Below are 21,299 nucleotides of genomic sequence, written 5' to 3'. Positions count from 1 at the left end.
CCCAGAAGGGACACCTGGAAGCTCGCTCCTGGTCTTTCCTGGACTCTGCCCTATGTGCCTTTTTCCTCTGTATCTGTTTGCTGTAACAAACCGTGACCATGAGAAGAACTTTTTGGAGTCCTGTGAGTCCAAGTGACTCATCAAACCTGAGGGTGGTCTTGGGGCCCCTGCCACACCTGCTTTTTCAAGAAGTCTTGCAGTGATAGGAGCAGAGAAAGAGTGAGGCCTTGAGGCGTGTATTGGCTTGGGGTGGGGGGATTTGGTGTGAGTAGATACGAGGGCATCATCACAAGCCTGTTGGAATGATAAAGTTGACAAGGAGAAGTTGGTGACTCAGGAGAGATGTTCTTGGGGAGGTGCGGGGATGGGGTCCAGTACACAAGGTCCTCTGGTAGGAGCAGGGATGGTTCGCACTGAGTGGCTGGAGGGCAGCTGGAGAATGTGCAGGTTTGTAGACAGACTTGGTGAGGCGATGATCGTTTTGTTTCCTCAATGGACTGTGGGGTAAAGTCACCCTTGAGGGTGCGGGACGGGGGGTGAAGAGGCTCTAGGAGGTCTGAGGAGGGAGAGGGTCTGATTTTTAGCTACTTGGAGAGCAAGCCCTCATACAAGGCAAGTGCTAAGATTGTAGGGCAGGCAGAAATGCCCCTTGGAGATCTCTGGCCATGAATTTGAAATGAGAGTCAACATACATCAGAGCCCTGTGCTCTTCTGCATCAGGGTTCAGCTGGGCAGGTGTTGACATGAAGCAGGTGGATGGTAGGGATTAAACCAGGGTTGGACATTGCCAGCTGATGGGATGGAGGGAGAGAGGGTGTTTGTAAGTAAATCAGTGCGAGAGAGGATAAACAAAGTGTATTGCCTGCAGCTTAATTTTGCTCTGTGGTAAGTAATCAAAGGCAATATTTTAAAACAAATCTGGGTTCATTTTGGAGAAGGAAGAAAGCACACGAGGTTTTCGAATAACTCAGTACACTTCAGATATGGTTTCCCTGTTTCAAGTGCTGCTTCCAGCTAGCTATACCCCCTGGTCTTCATGGGGTGAGGTTCACTTAGGTGGGAAGTTTGGGAAGCTTTCGAAAATTCTGGAAGGCCTGTCCTACCGGTGTGACCCCCTGACCCGCGGGCCCCCTGGCATTTTCACAGGGGCTGTCTGTGAAGGTTGGACACGGTCCAACTACGAGCAATAACAGTATTAATGGGATGGCAGAGGCTGTGCCCCTAAGATGGTGTGGACAGGGAGGGCTGGGGACCAGATCAAGACCTCCCCGGGGGTAGGGCAGGTGCTGCAGGGGTGGGTGGGGGTAGCAGACCCTTACACTGTCAAAGAGTCCAGCCGAGAGGCCAAACAAGTCAGAGGAGTCCAGGTAGACTGTGGAGCAGGGACAGGTTGAAATACAACAGAGTCCCTCCCTCTCTCCTACCCCATTGCCTCTAGGGCCCAAGGGAGGTGACACTCTGGGGGTCCAGGCAAGTGACTCAGGCGGACTGGGTCTCAGGGAACAAGTCAGGGACCTGATTCCCAGAACTGGGGCACGAGGTGGGGATGGGGTGTTGGGAATGAGGCCAAAACCCAGTTATCAGAACTAGGACACTTTCCATGTGGGACTTGTGTTCTTTACATCCTTCCTGCATAAATCCTGGGAAGTGGGGTATGTCTGTGCCTGGGAGCTGGCAGAACGATCAGTCTGAGAGGCCAAAGTGGTGAGGCTACGGGGCACCAAGACGGCGCCTCCTGTCTTTTTCTGCTGCCCTGCCCTAGGTAGCCGTCCCCTTCCTGCCCCACACCCCCCAGGCTAACTCCACCCTTGCAAGAAGAGCCTCAGAGTAAACATTGTTTATTTTGAACATTCAAATTTACAAAAACAAAAAAGTAACAAAACCTAGGACACATCTCATACACATACACACACACACACACATGTTGCATCTCATGTCACTTTATGTACAAAATTGGGCGGGGGGGGCGGGTGCACTAATTTCACAGTGTCAGACAGCTGGACGTGCTCACTCACTGCTCAGCCTGGGTCCACGAGAGCCCCTTCCCCACCCAGCAGGGGTGAGGTGGGGTTTGGGGTGGCAGGCAGCTGGGACAGAGGGGAAGAGAATGATCCCATCTTTGGGAGGGGACCCTTTCTCCAGTCTGCTCCGGGCAAGGTGCTGGGAAATGGAGAGGAACCAGGGACCCAGTTCTTGGTGGCGGGTAGGGACCACTGCGTTGTGGAGAGTCAGAAAGCTGAGATCAGGTCTCCAGGTGTCCTGGCTGGGTGGTCCCAAGGGCCACTCACCCTTCCGGGGCCCCCGCATCCTCATCTATAAAATGAGGCTTCAGGAGGGCCTCCTGAAGAAACCTTCCTGCCCAAAGCTGTGGTCCTAGGTCATGCACGATTGTGGCAAGGTGATCCGTCCCCTCGGGATGTTGACTGGGGGTACAGCATGCCACAAAGGGGCAAAATCTGGCAGATAAGAGCTGTGAAGCACCTGGCGCAGGGCTTGACCCAAAACAGAAGTTTGAGAAAGATCATCTCCCCCATTCCCGGCCTGGGCCTCTTGGGAGACCGTCCAGCTTCCTCTTACCTTTGAGTTCTGGAAACAAGAGCCAGTTGAAGGGCTGAGGTGGTGGGCACACTGCAGAGACCCCTCCCACGGCCTCCCCCAAGGGGACCCCGGCCCTGGGGCCAGCCCATCCCAGGCCTCTTCCTCCATCACCAACCCTATGAGGGTAGTGAATGGGGTCAAGCACATCTCTTTAGGGAAAAACCCATTGGGAGCAATGATGCTCAAGTCCCACTCCACAGAGAGTAGGGGTGCTGGCCCCTTTGGTCCTGGCTGTAATCTGCCTTGGTTTGAAGTCTGGGCTCCAGCACCTGCCAACTGACTGACCCTGGGCAGGTTACTTAACCTCTCTGTGCCCCGGTTCCTTCCCTTGTATCATGGGGCTAAGAACAGTCCCAGCTTACGACTGTGTTGTGAGGATAAATGAGATGTGAGGGGCTCAGCACAGTGCCTGACATTTAAAAAAGATGGAACAAACAGGCTCCAGCATCACCATTAGCCAGAGCAGCTCAGGGACACAAGCAAGCGCCATTTCTAGCTCCTCTTTCCCTGTCTTCTTGGCTGTGCCCAGGAGCAGCTAGACAAGACCCGAGCTGGCGTCCAAACAGCAGCCATTCAGCAAAGGTGAAGAACGATCAGTGGATGAAGGAGGGGTGGGGACTTTCGGGCTTTCACCTTCCTGGAATGGAAATGGGCACCCAGGCCACTCACCAATGGCCCAGACTCACAGTCTGCACCTCAACGCCTCTAATTTGTTCCTGTGCCCTTTGGAGGGCCGACCAGGGTGACTCAGCATGGGACCAAGGTCAGATGTCTCATCTTTGTCACCATGACAAAGCGTAAAGGACTTGGGATGATGCCTCTGGGTAGGCTCAAGTTCTGTCAGTTCTCTCCTAGACCCTTTCTTTCCCCAAGGCCTCCACAAAAGCTGCTTCCTTAAAACCGGTAACAGAAACCCAATAAAGCCCATTGTCCCGGGAATCTGGGTTCTGAATCTGCTGTCGTCCCAGCAACAGCATATGTCTAAGAGACGCTTGACCCAGCACTTAGGCTGATGTCATTGGCTGTTACCAGGGTAACCTTGGTCTCAGCAGGTTCTGGCTGAAGCACGCCATCGCTTCTTCTTCTAGGGGGAGTTGGGCCCGTGGTGCTGAACGGTCTATTTGTGCTCTTGAACTGGCAACAAGGGAGGGAACTGGGGGCTGGAGGCAACAAGTCTTGGAGAAGCCTCCATGGCAAGGGGCCCCACAGCCTGCAGCTCTTGCATCTTGCCTCAGGTTAAGCGGTGGTAGGGAGCAGAGACAGGGAACAGAAAGCGGGGCAAAAGGCACCGGTACCTGCTCGAGTCAGGTAGCCTGCAGCTGCCCAGACACCTGGTAGGTGACTGGCAGAGGGAACACCTGCCTTCCATTCCTGCCAGAGTGCCTGGGGATCACCCCTCTCCTCCCTCTACTTCCTGTGGTGGGGGGGGTCTCGATGCCAAGATGTTTGTGTGTTTCATAAAGGAAGATGTTCATGTTGGAAAGCATTCTGACCTCTTTAAAATGTCTGTCCTCTAAGGTGAAGGCTGGACTCAAAGACACTCACGGGCAGGCAGTACGGTGTAGGGAGGAAGAAGACTGAAGAGGGTGTCAGAAGCCCTGGGTTCTAGCCTTGGTTCTGCCACATTGTGCTGTGTGGTCCTGTGTAAGTCACTTGACCTCTCGGAGCTCTTCCCCATCTATACAAGCAAGAAGTCAGACTGGGTATTTTCATTCTTTTACATTACAGCTTTTACATTCTTCCACTCTCTTGGGGGAGCTGGTGAGGACTCAGGGTGGGGAGCTGGAAGCCTTTAGCCCTCTCAGATGGGCAAGGGTTCCAGGCTGGAGGGGGGGCGATCCAGAAAAGCTGGTTTTTACAATCTGTACATGAGGTTGGTCTGCCTTACCTGTTGCCCTTGCCCCTGACTCTCTGGAGGCAGCTCCTGACCCTGACCCATGCCCGGCCAGATCCCATCTGCTGCCTACTCTCAGGATCTGCCCTGGTTCCTAGGTAGCGTCAGGCTTGCCCCACCTGATCCACTTGGAATCACAGACCACCTCACGTTTGATCTGGAGAAATGACCAAAGCAAGGGCCTCAGCTCACAAATGAGGAAGGCCAAGCCAGAGAAGGCAGGGACTTACAGAAGGCTACACAGCAGGTGAGCAGCTGGGCTGGCTAGGAACCATGGGCTCCTTCTCATCCAGTGCTCTGTACACCACTCCGTGCTTCTCCCCTCTTTGCCCACTCGGTTTCTCCCTTCTTTCCCCAGAGGCTGCGGGGGCCATGCAGAGGGATTAGGTAATGTGGCTGTGCTGTAACCTGGGTCCCCTGGGCACATGCCTCTGTCACAAGCTGCTCCCAGCCCAGGCTGACGTGACCCAGGCCCTGTCCTGGGCACAGAGGAGGAGGGGTGACCTGCCAGTTAGCACACATGTGGGTGGGCACAAGGGGTGACTATGGCCTTTTGGCCTCCCAGGGTCTTGGTCCCTCAGGCTGGAGCCGGGAAGGAGATGTCCTGGGAATTGAGGTGGGGGTGGGCCAGGCATGGAACCAACATTCAAACCACTGCACACAAAGAAACGAGGAAGGAGGAGGAAGAGAGAGGGTGCAGGAGGCTCCATCAAGATCCCCTTGCCCTTCACTGGCAACAGGTGGAAAGATGGAGGAGGGGTGAGTCTGAGTCTCCTCTGTCTCTGTCATCCCTTTCTCAGCTGGGGGGACAGCTCTAGAGCTTGTTGTGGCCCTGAAGGGGAAGGGGCCAGGCCTGTTGCTTGGGGGACGGGGGGCAGACAGCCACGCCTGCCACTGAGATAGTGGGCCCTTCCTCCATACATGACCCCATGGGACATGCTGTTGAGATCAGTGGCATCAGACGTGGTGGATGGGCCAGGGTGGGTGGGGTAAGACAGCTCCAGTGTGATGCCGAGAGGGTGGACAGTGCTGTGGGCACTGTTATCACCCCCCACCAGGCCCTGGACTCACCCCAGGCTTGACCTGTTGGCTTGAGCTGCTTGTCCCCATCCAAGTGGGGTTAGGGGACAGCCACTGCAGGGCAGGGCATTCTGGAGGTGTGGGTATAGGTGGGGGAAACGGGAGGCATGGCCAGGAGCAGGGCAGGAGGGAAGGCCAGTGTGTGGGTAGGCTGAGGAGGGAATGTGTGCCCCCACCGTAAGGTCCCCAAAATGGCAGGCAAGGGAGGGACCCTGGATGAGGTGGCCCCTCATGCTTTGGCCCTCCCCTTGCAGACATCAAAGGTGGTCTTTTTTGCACCCCCGAAGGCCTCCACCAGCTTGTCTTCCCAGGGGAGGACGTTGCCCAGCAGCGGCCCGGTACAGTTGGCAATGCCCAGGACTTGGGCAGGTGTCAGGGCGTGGTCCCACAGGTTAAACTGGGCGATGTCACCCACGAAGGCCTGGGTGGCATCAAACCGACCGCCCAGGGTGTCCTGGGCCAAGAGAGCAGAAGAGAAAGGAGAGAGAGAGACATGGAGTGAGCCATCAGGAAAGACAGGCAGACAGACTCAATCAGGCCCCAGGTCCTGCTGAAGCCCCGCCCATAAAGTTCTAGCCCTGCCCCAAGCTTCCCCCTCTGTCCCCAAGGTTCCAGCCCCTTGGGCTGGTCACTGCTCATTCTGAGTCTCAGTTTGCCCATCTGCAGAATGGCTGGGTCAAACTGATTACTGCTGTGCTTCCAGGGTCCCTTTACCTAACCCCTCCTTCTCAGGGGCCCTGGGTGAGTATGATACCTACTCAGGCCTCAAGCCCCCATACCACCCTGAGCCTTACCTGCTCTTGGCCCAGGATAAGGATCCCATGAGGCTTGATGGGGTGCCAGGCGGCTAGGTTCTCACCAGAGCCCTGCAGCTCCCCGTCCTGGTAGGCAGACCACAGGCCATCCCTTGTGGTCCAGGCGATGCAGATGTGGTGCCAGCCATTGTCCTTCAGGCTCAGAGGCAGCTGGGCCACCTGGACATAGGTCCCGCAACCCCAGGTCAGAGGTGCCACAAGTCCCAAAGGCTGGACCAGCGGGGTGGGGCCCAGGAGACCCATGTCCTTTCCAGGGACTGAGCTGAGGCTTACCCTCCCCTTCCTCTCAACCCCGTGTCTTTCTGACCACTTTTTCCTCTTTCCGCACAACTTAACCAGGCAGCTTCTCTCAGATCACAAGGGACTATTCAGTATTGGTTTTCGGGTGTTTCCAGGTTCCTTATTCACCCCCTCACAGGCCTGTAAGGTCATGTGGTGCGGGAGCCACATTTCACAGCCTCTGAACACCTCACACAGCGCCTGGCACACGGTTGGGCTCAAGGAGTACGAGCAGCCTTGGACTCAGAGGCTGGGCACTGGCATCCAGCCCTGGCTCTGCCAACCAACTTCCTGTGGGACCTTGGGGAAGCTGCTCTGTCCTCCCTGGGCCTCAGTTCCTCATGCAAAGGATGCTAATGGTCAGGCAAAGGATGGCAAATATGTAGCCACCTCTGCCTCGTCTACCCAAGGCGGACATGGCTAATCAATCGTGAACCCAGGCTCAGCCCCAGGATCTTTCCTAAAACAGTGCTCTGGGAAGCCGCTGGTGATTGATTAGCATTGGCCTGTGAGATGAAATGTACTTGCTGCCTGTGGATTTGGGACTCCCGAAGGGCTCTTTCATCTCCAGAGTTCTGTGAGATCACGCTTTAATACATATTCTCTGAGGCCCACTTAGTGCCAGGCTTGTTCTGGACACTGGGGATGTGGATCTGGTCCTAGCTATAAATGAGCTGAGTCTGCAGGGGAGGGAAGAACTTCAGGGACAATATTATAAGGCAAAATAACAGGGGCCATTTGGGAGGTCCAGAGGAAGAGGCAGGTGTGGGACAGCAGACATGGTATTCAAACACCTCTGGAAGGACAATGGATCTGACTGTTCCACTGCAAGTCAAAGCAAGGTGGGGGCACAGCAGGAGCAAAGGCTAAGAGGCTGGAATAAAAGGGGAACTGAGTAACCTGTGAGGCTGACGTTTAAAAAGACGCTAGAGTTCCCGGAATAGGGCCATGCTGTGCCCTGTCCAGGGTGCTGAATCCTTTCCCCTGAGAGCAGAGTGCTGAGCTTGGGCAGGGCCAAGGATGGCAGCCAGGGGGTGTGTGAAGGGGACATGGCAGCAGGATCTAGATGTACTCCAGCTACCCCAGTCTTCTTAGGACCTACTGGGCTACAAGAGAAACTCACTGCCCCCTGGCCCCATCTCCTTCCTCCTCCTCCTCCTCCTCCTCCTCCTCCAGGACACCCATGAAAGACACCTCCTGCTGAGCTGGCTTCTGATGGGTGACAGCCACTTCCCGGCAGCTCTAAGTGGCTGTGGGGGGGTCATAGGTGGGTGTGATACATGGTGTCTGCATCTCCGGGGGGGGTGTCTCAAAAGACCACCATGCCTGCAAATCCCAAAGCAATATGGCAGGTAGAGGAGGACACTGGGGTGAATGAGGATGATAAGATGCCACATGCCACTCCCACACCACTCCCCCGTGTCCTTGTCCGGATGTCACCAATGACAAGGTGAGTGGGGGCTGGGCGGCCCAGGCATGGGGAAGATGGGTGGCCCAAGGGCAGAACAAGGGCACCAGTCTACTCTCCAGGAGAGGGGAGGGGCGGAGGGGCTGGCCGCAGGGGAGGAGGGGGGGCGAGGAGTCCGCCAGCACTCCCTTCCCTAGGTAGGTCCCTGGGCCTCATTTGCTTCTCGTCTTGTCCAGGAGAATGAGCAGGGCCCTGGGACAGACCCTTTCAGCCCTGCTCCCGCAGCTGGGTCACTGGGGAAGCCCCACGGGCCTCCTCTGTAAATGGAAACGCCATCACTGACAGCCTCTCTTGGATACAAGCCCTTCTTCAGCCAGCCCCAGGTCTGGCTTGTCTTTGTATCCCCAGAACCCAGCCTGCCACCCAGTAGGCATTTCCTGTGTGCTGAAGCTGCCGAGCAGGGGAATGGAAAGGGCCCACATGCTTGGGACCTAGCCCAGTGCAGGTGCTCCTGGAAGGGTAACTCCGCCCCCCACTTTCTTCCCACTCCGCCCAGCCCCCACTCACCTTGTCATTGATCAGCAGTTCCATGGGGTCGTGGCCCGCCTCCAGCAGCACAATCTCATTGGCCTGCCCGGGCACCGAGTAGGAGAAGGGCGTGCCCTGGCCACTGCCACCCGACCTGGAGCGCAGCCACATGCAGACGGTGAAGGCGTAGAGCTCAGGCAGTGCCTTCCGCACACGGGCATACATGTAGTTGTTGCGGATGGGGATGCTGATCTTGAAGGCATCTGGAGGGCTGTAGGCTGAGGACCCTGAGCGGGGTGGGCAAGGTGGACATGGTGGGGGTCAGTGGACACTGATGGGGGGGCAGGGCAGACTCTAGGATGAGGGCTCCTAGTCCCTGGGCATCTCTCATGTGCCAGGTGCCTTCATGGACCTCTCTACTCTGCCTCTGTGTTGACGGGTGTGGTTAAAGCACAAGGGCTCTGGACCTGAGATGTCCTGAGTTCAAATCCTGCCTCCACACTTTCCAGCCATGTGACATCCCACAAGTTCAACGTCACCTCTCCAGCCCGGGTTTGCTCAGTTAAATGACATAAATAAGATTTCCTCCCTCCCAGGCTTGTGTGAGGGCCGAGCGGGACAAACTACATAAAGGGCCTGGCCTATAATAAATGCTCAACACACCTGAGCTGTGGCAATGATCATTTTTCTGAGCTCTTTGCCTATTTATGTAATAGCACTACACAGAACCTTCTACCTGGCAGGCACTGTTCTAAATGCTTTCACATCATTCTTGTGACAACCCCATGAGGTAACCACTATTATAATCCCCATTTCACAGATGAGGAAGCCTTGGTGCAGAGATTAAGTCATATTCTCAAGGTCACGCAGCTGGTCAGCGGCAGAGGTGCCATCCGAACAAGATCATCTTGGGACTCCTTGGTGTCCAGGGTGCCTTCCCGTGCAGAGTTTCAGGGATTCTATGTCTTGAGTATCAGAGGGCTTTCTGCAGGGGTAGACTAGAGAGTCACCTCTTCCAAGGCCAGGGGGTAACACCTACCGCACCCACCTCTAGGGTAGGAGGTCCCCTTCTCTAGCTGCTTGTTGAGGGCTGGGGTTAGGGGGTTGGGGCTGGAAATGGTGGACCTGGGTTCCCAGGTCGGCTTGAGGCTTGGGGTGAAGGCTGATGTGCTGATGCAACATGGTAAGAGAGGAAGGGACTCAGTGCCCCTTGAAACCCCTTTCATAGATGAGGAAGTTGAGTTCCAAGAAGGGACACAACTTGCTCACAGGCACACAGACATCCAGCCTAGCTGTCTGCCTCCTCTCTGCTCTGCAGCTTCTGGAGGGGTGTGTCCCTCAATCCCTTAGAATATGCAGTACAGGGGGCCAGCGGCAGGACTGAGGAGGGATGAGTTTGCCTTTCTTGTCTTTGTGCTCCAGCCAGGATGCGAGCCCTGAAACCCACTGGGTCGTGCCTCGCCTTCTGCCTTGCCCCTGCTCTGGCCCCTCCACTCCAAAACTGACTCTCTCCCTCTGCCTTCAAAGACCAGCCTGAGGCTCGTCTCCTTCAGGAAGCCTCTTGGATTTCCTTCTCCTGAACTCACGTCCCACATCTAAGCCAGTCCCCAATCATTGCTCATGATTTCCCCTTGGTATCCCTAACTTGTCTGTAAGCCTCTTAAGGGTGGTCCTCACAAGGTTTCAAAGAGGAAAGGTCCCTGAGAGCTCAGGAGTCCTAGATCCCCACATTTCAGATGAGAAAAACGAGGCCTAGGGAAAGGAAGCAAAACTGCAAAAAGCAAGCCAGTGACAGCTGTGGAGCCAGGAGCCAGGACTCCTGATGCTCAGACCTGAGCACTGTCCATGACAGCACGTTTCTCTGACTCCTGGCACTGCCAGGCCCAGTTGCTAAGCAAGGAGCAAAATTCTGATTCACAGAAGGTGCGATTTCTGTGGGGTGGTTAAATGCATGGACTTTGGAAAAGTCCAAACCTCAGACCTGGTTTGAGGTCCAGATCCACTACTCGCTGGCTGTGTGACGCTGGGCCTCAGTCGCTTGACCTCTCTGAGCCTCAGCGTCCTCATCTGTGAAATGGGACGAACAGTACCACCCCCGTGTGGTTTGTGAAGATTAAACCAGCGGACACGTCAAGTCCTTAGCCCACTCCCAGAACGTAAGGGCCAGAAAATGCTAACTGTTAAGAAAAATAATGATATTCCCCAATTATTCTCTCCTTGGGTTTCGCAGCCTCCTCCCTACTGTCCCATCTAGCTTTAGCCTCTGGAGAGCACAAAAATGTTTTCAAGTGAATCTGCCTCCTTGAGGACCCATCTGGGAACCAAGGCCCCGCCTGCCATGCCCTCTGCTGGGCCCTGGACCCACCATGTTCCAGTCCAGCCACGCGGTCCTGCAGCGCATCCAGCTCCTTCTCCACCTCCTGCCGCTGCCGCTGGCTGTTGTGACTGAGAGCCACGCGCTCCTTCTCCAGGGCCAGCACCTTGGCCAGCAGCTGCCCCTCTAGTTCGTCCATCTTGGAGTGCAGGGCTGTGGGCACCGCGGGCACAGGGGCTGGGGCCGCTGAGAAGTTCACATGGGCTGGGAGCTCCTGCTGCTTACGGGGCAGAAGAAAGGGCATGTGAGGTCACTTGGAGGGCAGAAGGAAAGAGACACAGGGCTCAGAGATGCCCACCACCCCTGTCGGGTGACCCCAGGTGAGCCTCAGCTTCCCCAAAGGCAAAATGGGGATGGCGATATCAAATTCAGGCAACACAGTTCAGCGAAAGAGCAGGTTCTTTCCACTGCCGGTGTCTGATGGTAAGCTGAAAGCAGGCTGGGTCTACCCTCAAGAACATCTCAGCCTGTGGTGGGGTGGAGGTGGAGGGGCTGGCGGTGGAGAGCTCTAGAAGCTCCCCTGGGTGGTTCTCACATTGCAGTCAGGGTTGAGAGCCACGGCTGAGTCCTTCATAACCGAAAGCTGTATGCTGACAGGTTCTTGAAGGGGTGGATTGTCTTAGTCTTCACTCATTCGCTCGCCAGGTTTCTCAAAATGGTGCAAGGCTCTGTGTGGGCACTGGGCAGATGCAGAGGCACAAACCAGGGGCTTCTGGAATAGGGCTGCAATGGTGTGCCTTAGTCAGAAAACCCAGGGCTCAAATCCAGCTCCAGAATCAATCTGCTGTGTGACCCTGGGCAAATGCCTCTACTTCTCTGAACCCCCGTTTCCTCACATGCAACAGGGTACAACTGTACCTATTTAGAAGGGGGGTTGGGGGATGGCTAAGTAGTAAATGCCAATGAACAGAGGCTGGTTATTGCAATTACAGCCCAGGGCAGAGTGATCCAAGCTGGTTTCTGACACCCTCATCCTGCCCAGGATTTTTTAGAGCCTCCCTTTTGCTGCCTTATGACCCCAGCGGGCAGGAGAATGGGAGCCGGGGCCCGGGGAGGGGGGCTCTCCTCCCCCTCTCCTGCTGGAAGAAGCCCTTCTGGAGTGGAAGAAGACAGGCGAGGCCTCAAGTCCAGACTCTGGGAGGGGGTAGTCTCTGGCAGACATTAATAATTCAGTGAGCTTCTAGGACCTTCCCTGTCCCCTTGGCTTCCTTCACACTCCCCAAGGGCCCAAGCAGCTCCTGCTCAATCAGCCCTGGGCCTTGCCTGCAGGCTTAGCCCCAGGCCTGAGCTCACTGAATTCTTACCATACTTTCACTGAGCAAGGAATAATGAGGGAGCACCTACTATGGGTTGGGCCCTGCACCCAGTGCTGAAGGTAACTGCCGAGGGCAAAACAGAAAACCAAGAGCACAACCTAACATTTCCTGAGTGCCCCGTGCCTCGCAGGATGGCCCCTTGGCTTGGAGCAAGTACAGGATACCCCTCCCGAGCCTCATTGGCCCAGCTCTGGCCCTGTGGTCATTTGCTGGGTGAGACTGGGCAGATTCCTTCGACTTGAGGTGCGTGTCTTCTAGCTGTGTGATGAGCAGATAAATGGGTGTCCTGCCTCAAAGTGCTGGAGGGTGGGGCGGGGAGGCCAGCGCCTGAGAGAAGCTGCCATGACCTCATGCTGGGGAGTTGGAGGGACTGACACCCCACCTCGGGAGTGGGGGCAGGGGGGCTAACTTCTTTGGTGTCATTTTTCCTCATCTACAAAATGAGCGCTTGGAATGCCCAGCTTGCAGACCTGTGGTCAGGATTAAATGGTGGTGTGCAGGACAAAAGCCAGGACCAAAGCTGGACCACAGTGGGCCACTTTTTTTTTTTTAACATTTATTTATTTATTCTGAGAGAGAGAGAGAGAGAGAGGGCATGAGCAGGAGGGGCAGAGGGAGAGGGAGAGAGAATCTCAAGCAGACTCCCCGCTGAGCGCAGAGCCTGATGCAGGGCTCGATCTCATGACTCTGAGATCACGACCTGAGCTAAAGCCAAGAGTTGGACGTTTAACCAACTGAGCCACCCAGACGCCCCCACAGCGGGCCACCTTTATCCCCCACCACATCCCACCTGAGAGGGCGCAGCCACCCATCCGTGCAACCGCCTGCTTGGCGCCCCAGACTGGGGTGCAGGCCAAGTGTGGTGGGTGGGGCATGGACTAATGAGCAGCTCTGTACAGCTGGCCCCCACCCCTGTTACACTAACCTCTGATACCCTATCTGGAGGGCTCCTTCTACCTCCCTGGGTGCCTACGAATCCTAACTCTGGCTAAACACAAAGCCTCAGTTTCCTCTTCTGTGAAACAGGGACAACAGGTCCAGCTCTGTCCATCCCCAGACGGATGGAAGGATGGAAGGGTTGAAGTAACAGGCCCTCCTGGACAATAAAAACAGAATGCAAACTGTGAGCCTTGAATACATCAGCCAACGAAGAGCTGGCTACCTCCAGCATCTTCCCTTGGCCACGAAAGCCCATGGAGTGTCAGGGCCAGCCACCCACCGCACTTAAAGTGGCTGAACGTCCAGTAAATCTTGGGCTGAGGCAATTAGCTCATAGGAGGCATCCCGTCTCAGTGCCAGCAGGGCCACGGCTGCGTCTCCTGGGCTCCGGCACCCTCTATCCTCAGTTTCCCTCTTTCCACGGGGCCAAGCTTGACAGGAGGGCCACACGTCTGAATGAGACAGGGTGCCAGGCCCGTCCTTGCCCCTGCACGTGTATTTACTCACCAATCCCCACAGCCGCTCATTCTGCTTGGTACTCTTAGTGCCCCCATTTCACAGATGGGGGAACTGAGGCAGAAGCCTTTTTGAATTTCCGACAGCAATGGGGCTGGGCAAAGCTGACACCTCTAGAGCACTCGAGCAGAGCGTCCTCCTCCCTCAGAGGGGGAACAGGACGTCTAGTGCTATTTACACAGACGCCGTGGTGAGGAGAAGCCGTGCATGCTGAGCGAGGCGGGCGTGCAAGCTGTTCTTTTGTCAGAGCCACCAGCTCTGTTGCCGGCAGGAAGGCCAGGGAGGAGGTGGGCTCTGAAGATCGGGTGCGGCCCCCTCCCCACCTCAGTGTCTGAATCAGAAGAACATGACTCCCCCCACTTTCCCATCTGCTGCAGGCGCAGGCTGTGCCGCGTGGGCTCCTGGCTGATGCCAACTGGGCCCCTAGCCCAAGATGGGGGGAGGGGTCACCCCCACTCAGGTCCCGACGAGGCAGCGAGGGGGGGCTCCGAACCCACAGACTGTTGCGCTGGGAGTCTGGGTGGGGTTCGGCGTGAGTGTACGGGCCCCGAGCCAGAGCCCGGGGTCCTAGCCCGGCTCAGCGCGAACGCGCTGGGCTCATTAGCACTCAGTAACGAGAATGCGACAGTGGCCCTGGTCCTCATCGTCGCATACCACGTGCCAGGTCCTGCACGGGGGAAGTCTGTGCGCACATTTCACAACCCCTCTCGACAATCGGGGGAGGTGAGGAGGCCCACTTTACAGATGAGGGAACTGAGGCGGTGAGCTGAAGTTTCAGGAGCCCCAGCCCAGGCCCTTCAGGTTCCAGAAGCTGTTCACCTTCTTCCGTCCTTCCCTCACAGTGTGGGTCTCAGTCTGCCAAGTGGGCAGAGTGCTGGCTGCCCTGCCTGCCTGGGGGGGCCAGTGGAAGAGGTTCCGGTGGCCATGAAGAGACTGGGAGGGTGCGGCGGGCTGTCAGACCGCGGTGGCGGGTGGGGGGGGCGACCTCACTGAGGGACCCGGAGAGCAGGGACCTGCCTAGGGAGGGTGGCTCAGAGGCTGGGAGGATGTGGGGAGGACCCAACCCCCTCGTCCCAGGTGGGGTCTGCTCCTTTCCCTCGGGGAGCAGAAGGAGGGTGCCGGACTTCAGCGCCCAGCTCACCCCCCGCCCCCGGGACAGTGCAGGGCCCAGCTCTGGGGGTGGTGGGCAGGGTGGAGGAGGAGAGGCTTCACGGCGGCACTGTGGGTGCGGTCTCCTCACCTCCCCATCTGACCACCCCCAAGTCCAGTGGGAATCTGCTGGGCTCACAGCTGGGTTCCACCCGCCTAGTGACCTCGTGTACAGCTGCGGTGCCTCAGTTTCCCCAGCAAAAAGGGTGCAGCAATATCTCATCACACTGTAGTGAGAAGTGAGTTGTATACTGCCCTGAGGGCAGAGCAGGCCCGGGAGGTGCTTGGTGTCAGTTCTTTTTTTTTTTTTTAAGATTTTATTTATTTATTTATTTGACAGAGAGAGGCACAGCGAGAGAGGGAACACAAGCAGGGGGAGTGGGAGAGGGAGAAGCAGGCTTCCCACGGAGCAGGGAGCCCGATGCAGGGCTTGATCCCAGGACCCTGGGATCATGACCTGAGCCGAAGGCAGATGCTTGATGACTGAGCCACCCAGGCGCTCCTTGGTGTCAGTTCTTATTGCCACTACTTAAATAGCTCTTGAAGGAGCCCATCCTTCTCCAACTCTAACCATAAACCTTTTTGTTCAATCACTATGTTGAGAGAAAAAGCAGGTTACAGAAGAAGAGTTGGATACCATTTGTATAAAGTTGCAAAGATTCAAAACTAGATCATGTATTTGTAAAAAGCAGGAAGAAACACGTGGGGAGAGATGAATACAAAATCGGGGCAGTGGTGACTCTCTCTTGAGGGCTGGTGGAGCTGGGAGGCTCTGAAGGGCACGAGCTGATTGCAAACGTTCTGGGTCTTGAGTCTGGGTCCCCACCTGGATGGCATTCTTTATACCTTTGTGTATGTCTGAGATACTCCGCAATGACTTTCTTTAAAAAAACAGGGAAAAATCCAAAAGCAGAGTCTCTGAGGGTAGAATCTAACCCTGAATCTTTTTTTTTTCATTTTTTTTAAGATTTTATTTATTTATTCATGAGAGACAGAGAGAGAGAGAGAGGCAGAGGGAGAAGCAGGCTCCCAAGGAGCAGGGAGCCCGATGCGGGACTCGATCCCAGGACCCTGGGATCATGACCTGAGCCGAAGGCAGACGCTTAACCATCTGAGCCACCCAGGCGCCCCTAACCCTGAATCTTAATGGTAGTCTCACTTGGGTCCTCTGGGCCTCCCTAGTCCAGGCCCCGGTCACCTGGGCCCCTACACTGGCCCTTCTCCACCGGGCAGCCAGGGGCAGCTGCCTAACTGCTAAACCAACGGTGTTGCTTAAAATCCTTCAATAGCTCCCCTCTCCCACCTGTAAAGTCGCAGCCCCTCTGATCTCAGCCGTCACTACCCACCCCTGCAGGCTACACCTCCTTTGCACCTAAAGTCCCCAACTGCCCCCGGCTCCCTTCTCCCAGGGCCTCCGTACATGCTGTTCCTTCTGCTAAGAACACACTTCCTGCTCCAGTCGCACCTCCCCTGGGCAATGCTGGCTCCCCCTCCAGACAGCAGCTTTCCCGACCCCTGATCTAAGATGCTCCGAAGGGAGAGGAGAGAGGGCTTTGTGGGGGGCCTGCAAAGTCTTCCTTCCCTCGGTTCCTCCCTCCCTCATTCATCCTCGCGTCCACATAGGCTGGGACAACTCGATGTCACGAGTTCAGGCACGACTCTCACATCAGACAGGTCAGCGTCATTTCCAGGCTCCCGACTTCCTAGGTCTGTGCACACATTTCACAACCCCTCTCGACAATCTGGGGAAGTGAGGAAGCCCACTGTACAGATGCAGGAACTGAGGCGGTGAGCTGAAGTTTCAGGAGCCCCAGCAAGCTGCTCAACTCCTGGGACCGTTGGTTTCCTCAACTGTAAAATGGGCTTAATAATGGTCTCTACGTTTTGGGATATAATTAATGACCAAATGAAGGAACGTGGTGAGGGCTGGCACACACTATGTGGCTGATAAATGGGTATAGTCAGGAGTAGCATTTGCATCTACTGAGGGGCGGGAGGGCACAGGGAGTGGTAACCGTGCGGGCAGCAGAGGCCAGCCTGATCCTTGGTCCTGGGTCCGCAAGGCCAATTTGGAACTGTAACCAAAAGTTTGTCTAAATGGGTGTCCGTGAGCGGGGGTGCCAGGTCAGGGGGCTCCTTGTGTGGCAAGGCAAGAAGGCTCTCTGAGCATCTGTCCATCCACCCTCCTGGGCTCAGAGGCCCCAGAGTAAGTGACAGGATACCCCCAGCCCCGGGCCCCCTTGCCTCTCCCTTCAAGTATTCCCCATCCAGCTGCTGCACTGAGGCGGCCACAGAATGCCCTCTAAGGTCCTGCTTGCCTACATACTTCTGGGCCCTAGCCAAAAATCTGCAGCAAAGACTGAGAATCCCCTCTACCCCACAGTCCATTTTTATAGAAAATCCTGGCTGTGAGCTTAGCTCAGCTTCTGCTGTGCTGTGTGACCTCGGGCAAGTTACTCAGCCTCTCTGAGCCTCAGCTTCCCCTGGAGTCAAATGAGGGGTATGTGGGGGGCACAAAAGTGCTTCCACTTTGGGTTGGTTGTCTCAGTCCCCATCCCCAGAGTTCTATGGGGACCATGGGCCCAAGACTGTCCTCAGGAAACCCCACCACATTTTCACTTGGTGAGGAGCACCAACCCCTGACCTCTTTCCACCTCCCACAGGCAAGGACTTCACAAAATGGCCAATGAACATAAGAAAAGGTGCTCCATATCATGAGTCATCAGAGATACACAAATTAAAACCACAGTGAGTTCACTACACACCCACCAGAATGGGGAGGGTTTTAAAAATAACCATACCAAGGCTGGCAAGCTTCACACACAGGTGGGCATGTCGACGCTTACTGCCACTTTGGAAAAGTGTTTGGCATCACCTCCTAACGCTAAATAAATGTCTCTCCCGGGACCCAGACACCCACTCCTGGGGATGTAGCCAGGAGAAATGAGGGCTTATCGCCACCAAAAGATGTCACAAGAATGTTCGCAGCAGCCTTATTTGTAATAACGCCAAGCCAGAAACAACACAAATGTCCATCCATAGAGGAAGGGTAAGTAAACTTAGGCACATCCATATGTCAAAACACTACACAGTGTGGAAAAATAACGCATCTCCGATACATGCCCCGTGATCGAATGTCAGACAAACACAACAAACAGCAGACCCAACAGGGCGCAGCTGTCTGAGAACAGTCGTATAACGTTCAAATACAGACCACATCTATGGTGGCCGAAGCTGGGAGAGTGGTACCTCTGGGGAAGAAGGGACTTTAGGGGTCACAAAGGAGCCTTTGGGGGGCACTGGAAATGTCCTCTTCTTGATCTGGGTGGTGCTCTCATGCATGTATCCATACGTGAATTTTCACTGAGCTGTACACTTAAGATTTATGTGTTTTATACGCAAGATATATGAGCTCTTACATATCTGGAATGTAAGATATACCTCAAATAAAGAAAATCCCCCAGGTAAGGCCCTGACTTCTCCCAAGCAGGCTTGGAAGGGCAGGACGGGCCTCTCTTGGGGGAAGGACTGCCAGAGATGAGAGGCCGCAAGGGCCCAGCATGACAGGACAAGAGGGACCCTCCCGGGGTCCTGCCCCCCCCTCCCCCCCATCTGACGGATGGGGAAGCTAAGGATTAGAGAGAAGAAGGAATTTTCTGAGGTCACAGCCAGCAGGTGGCAGAGCCGGGGTTTGAAACACCAGGTTTCCTGCTAGAGCAAAGGTGTCACACTGGCAGGAGTGCGGGTTAAGGCTTCCCAGTATGTGCACCCCACCAGGAGATGGGGCGAGGCTAGCCACAGCGTCTGCAGGTGGCTGGTGGGCACTGAGTTTCCACATCCTCAACGGGCAGAAGTTCTGTCACTGCACCCTGCCAGCCCCCTCCACAGCCAAAGAGGCAGGGTGAGGGGAACCAGCCCCCACCAGGCAGAAGCTGCCAGAATGCGCAGCAATGGAGGAGAAAAGCAAAAGCAACCAACAGACTTTAGAAAAGGCACCAGGAGCTTCTCCAGACCACTGTGTTTACCCGCAGATTTCCCTCGGAAACTGGAGGTGTGGGAGTGGGTGGCTGGGGCCACGCACACATGTAACCCCGCCCCCCCCCCCCACAATTCCTAAGCAGGACACATCTGCCCAAGAATTCCCAATTTAGAGCCCAAAGGGCCGGGACCAAATCCAGCCCCTTCTTGCACCCATTTTACAGATAAGAAAACAAAAAAACCTGAGGGAGGTGAAGAGCTTAAAATCACAAGAACTCCACTTTATGCCACCAGCCAGCCTATTTCAGAGAATATTTAGAGCTGGAAGGTGTTTAGAGAATATCTGGCTCACCATATCATTTTATGGAGTGGAAACCAAAGCCAAGGGTGGGAGTGGGGTGGTGTGCCAGGCCCTGATTCCTCTAGAGTCTCTGGCCCTCCATGTCCTTATCCGGAAGATGCAGACGCATACAGCCCACTTCCCGGGGCTGAAGACTGATAAGCTAATAAATACTACTTATTGTTATCTATTATCAGCAAAGCTTCCACGTGAGCCTTCTGATGATCCTGCCAGCCAGCAGGACAAGCCTTTGAGGACTGGCCCTCATCATTCTTGCTCTGGGTGCGCAGAGGCAGAAATGGCCCAGGACCACATCCAGCACCAGGCACTGCCCTCATCTCTTTCTCACTCTCCTGAAGGTAGGTGAGGTCTGACCTTTCCAGGTGGATCTAGAGAAAATAATGGAGCACAAAGAAGGGCTCTGGAGCCAGACACACTGACAGGGTCAAATCCAGGCCCCATTGCTGCGTGACCTTGGGCCAATGTCTTAACCGCTTTGAATGTTGGGTTTCTTTCATCTGTAAAAGGGGAATAAAATTGTTACCTCCCTCATGGAGATTTAATGAGGATTAAATGAGCGAACTCGCAGTGCTCGGTGAGTGTGAGCTATAATTGTTATCAAGTCCAGGGTCCCCTGTGACTATCATCAGAGTGTTCCTTACCCCTGTCTTCCCACTCCAAGATGGGGATAGGCAACCAGCTTGCCAGGCCAGGTTAGGGATGTGGTTTCAGTCAAAGAACTGCTGATTAAATCAATCTTAAAGTTTCATTTTACACATATATTAAATTGATGCAAAAATGGAACCCTGGAACATGCATATATGGCTGGTTGCCATATAAATGGTTCAACCCTTTTGGAAAGTGGTTCTTGGCCACAGCCATAAAAGATCAATATCCTCTGATGCAGTAATACCACTCCTGGGACTCCAGCCTAAAGAGATAATTCAAGAGACTTAAAAAGAAAAAAAAAAAAAAACCAGACAACTATCTGCATGAAACTGATCCTGCAATGAGCATCTAGAAGAAAAATAATTAGGAACAACCTACATCTCCAGTAATGGGAGACGATCGGAGGATTGATGGATGATGGAGTCAGAGATGGATTCCAGTGTATTATGGCCATCATTAAAATGGTAATTACCAGCAACCAGCAACTCTGGAACAATGTCTACCTCTGGAGAAAGGACCAAGAGGGGCCAAAAAAAAAAAAAAACGGATACAATGGTGGAAATAAATGTGATTTCTCCCCCCCAAAACACCTTTTGACTTTTTTCAATTAACAGCAACAACAATAACAAAAATAAAAACACAGGAAGGAAGACAATTTCTCGTAAGGCCACAAGTGTGGCTCTCACTTGAGGCCTCAGGGGGAGGCCTGGGCCAGTGTGAACCTCCCTCCCCTTTGGTGGAAGGCTGAATGGGCGAGGGAGGAGGTGATGCAGAGATGGGCCAGGTGGAGACAGGCAGGGATGTGCCCAGGCTTATGCGAGAAGGCTTGGGGCTAGGAAAAAGACAGTGTGTGATTAGGGAGGGCCTCTGGGAGGTGGTGTCCTCAGAGCAAACTCCTAGGTGATGAGTATGGATACTCTGGGGGTAATCTGGGCAGAGGCAAGAAGGAACTGGGAGTTGGGCCAGCTCTGAAAAGACAGCCTGGGAGCAGGCTGGGGAGTTTGCACCACAAGGAAGCCCCATGATGGGCTTAAGGAAGATCCCTGGGTCTGCCTGGAGGAAGATGGGTAGAGGGGTGTGTCTGGTGGGTTGAGGAGGCTGCTGCAAGCATCCAGAGAGACGAGGTCGACTGGAAGGAGGAGGGGAGGGGAGGAGCTTCTCAGAACACACATGAAAAGCAGGTTGGCAGAGGACCTGAGTTCAGGTTGGGGCACCACAGTAGAATATGTGTTGGAAGCTGCAGGGTGTGGCTGAGTTCACCCAGGGAAAGTGAAAGGAGAGCCAGGCGGGCGCAACCATTAAAGGAGGAGGACCCCGAAAAGGGGACACAGAAGCAGAGAGGGAGAAGGAGCAGGTGAGAGGTGTCTAGAAGCCAAGGGCCTGGAGGTCTGTAGGAAGGAGGGAGGGATGGGGTCA

The 21,299-nt window shown here is 55.1% G+C and overlaps 1 protein-coding gene across 1 annotated transcript in view; it reads right to left on the bottom strand.

The window, feature by feature from the left end:
- Nucleotides 1-1,821: 1,821 nt before the first annotated feature.
- NPTXR (neuronal pentraxin receptor) overlaps nucleotides 1,822-21,299 on the bottom strand; it is a gene marked incomplete at its 5' end in the record, with an annotated part of 22,538 nt that continues 3,060 nt past the window's right edge. Inside the window, 4 exons of the mRNA XM_025881554.2 lie at nucleotides 1,822-6,026; nucleotides 6,367-6,546; nucleotides 8,642-8,889; nucleotides 10,968-11,193. Coding sequence (XP_025737339.2) covers nucleotides 5,802-6,026; nucleotides 6,367-6,546; nucleotides 8,642-8,889; nucleotides 10,968-11,193 — 879 coding nt within the window. The remainder of the gene's footprint in view (nucleotides 6,027-6,366; nucleotides 6,547-8,641; nucleotides 8,890-10,967; nucleotides 11,194-21,299) is intronic.

This window comes from Callorhinus ursinus, unplaced genomic scaffold, assembly GCF_003265705.2.
Source record: "Callorhinus ursinus isolate GAN/ISIS: 27379988/994484 unplaced genomic scaffold, GSC_fseal_2.0 scaffold48, whole genome shotgun sequence".
Lineage (NCBI taxonomy): Eukaryota > Metazoa > Chordata > Mammalia > Carnivora > Otariidae > Callorhinus > Callorhinus ursinus.
Note: the sequence above shows the minus strand (reverse complement) of the source record. Positions and strands in the feature narration are given on the sequence as shown.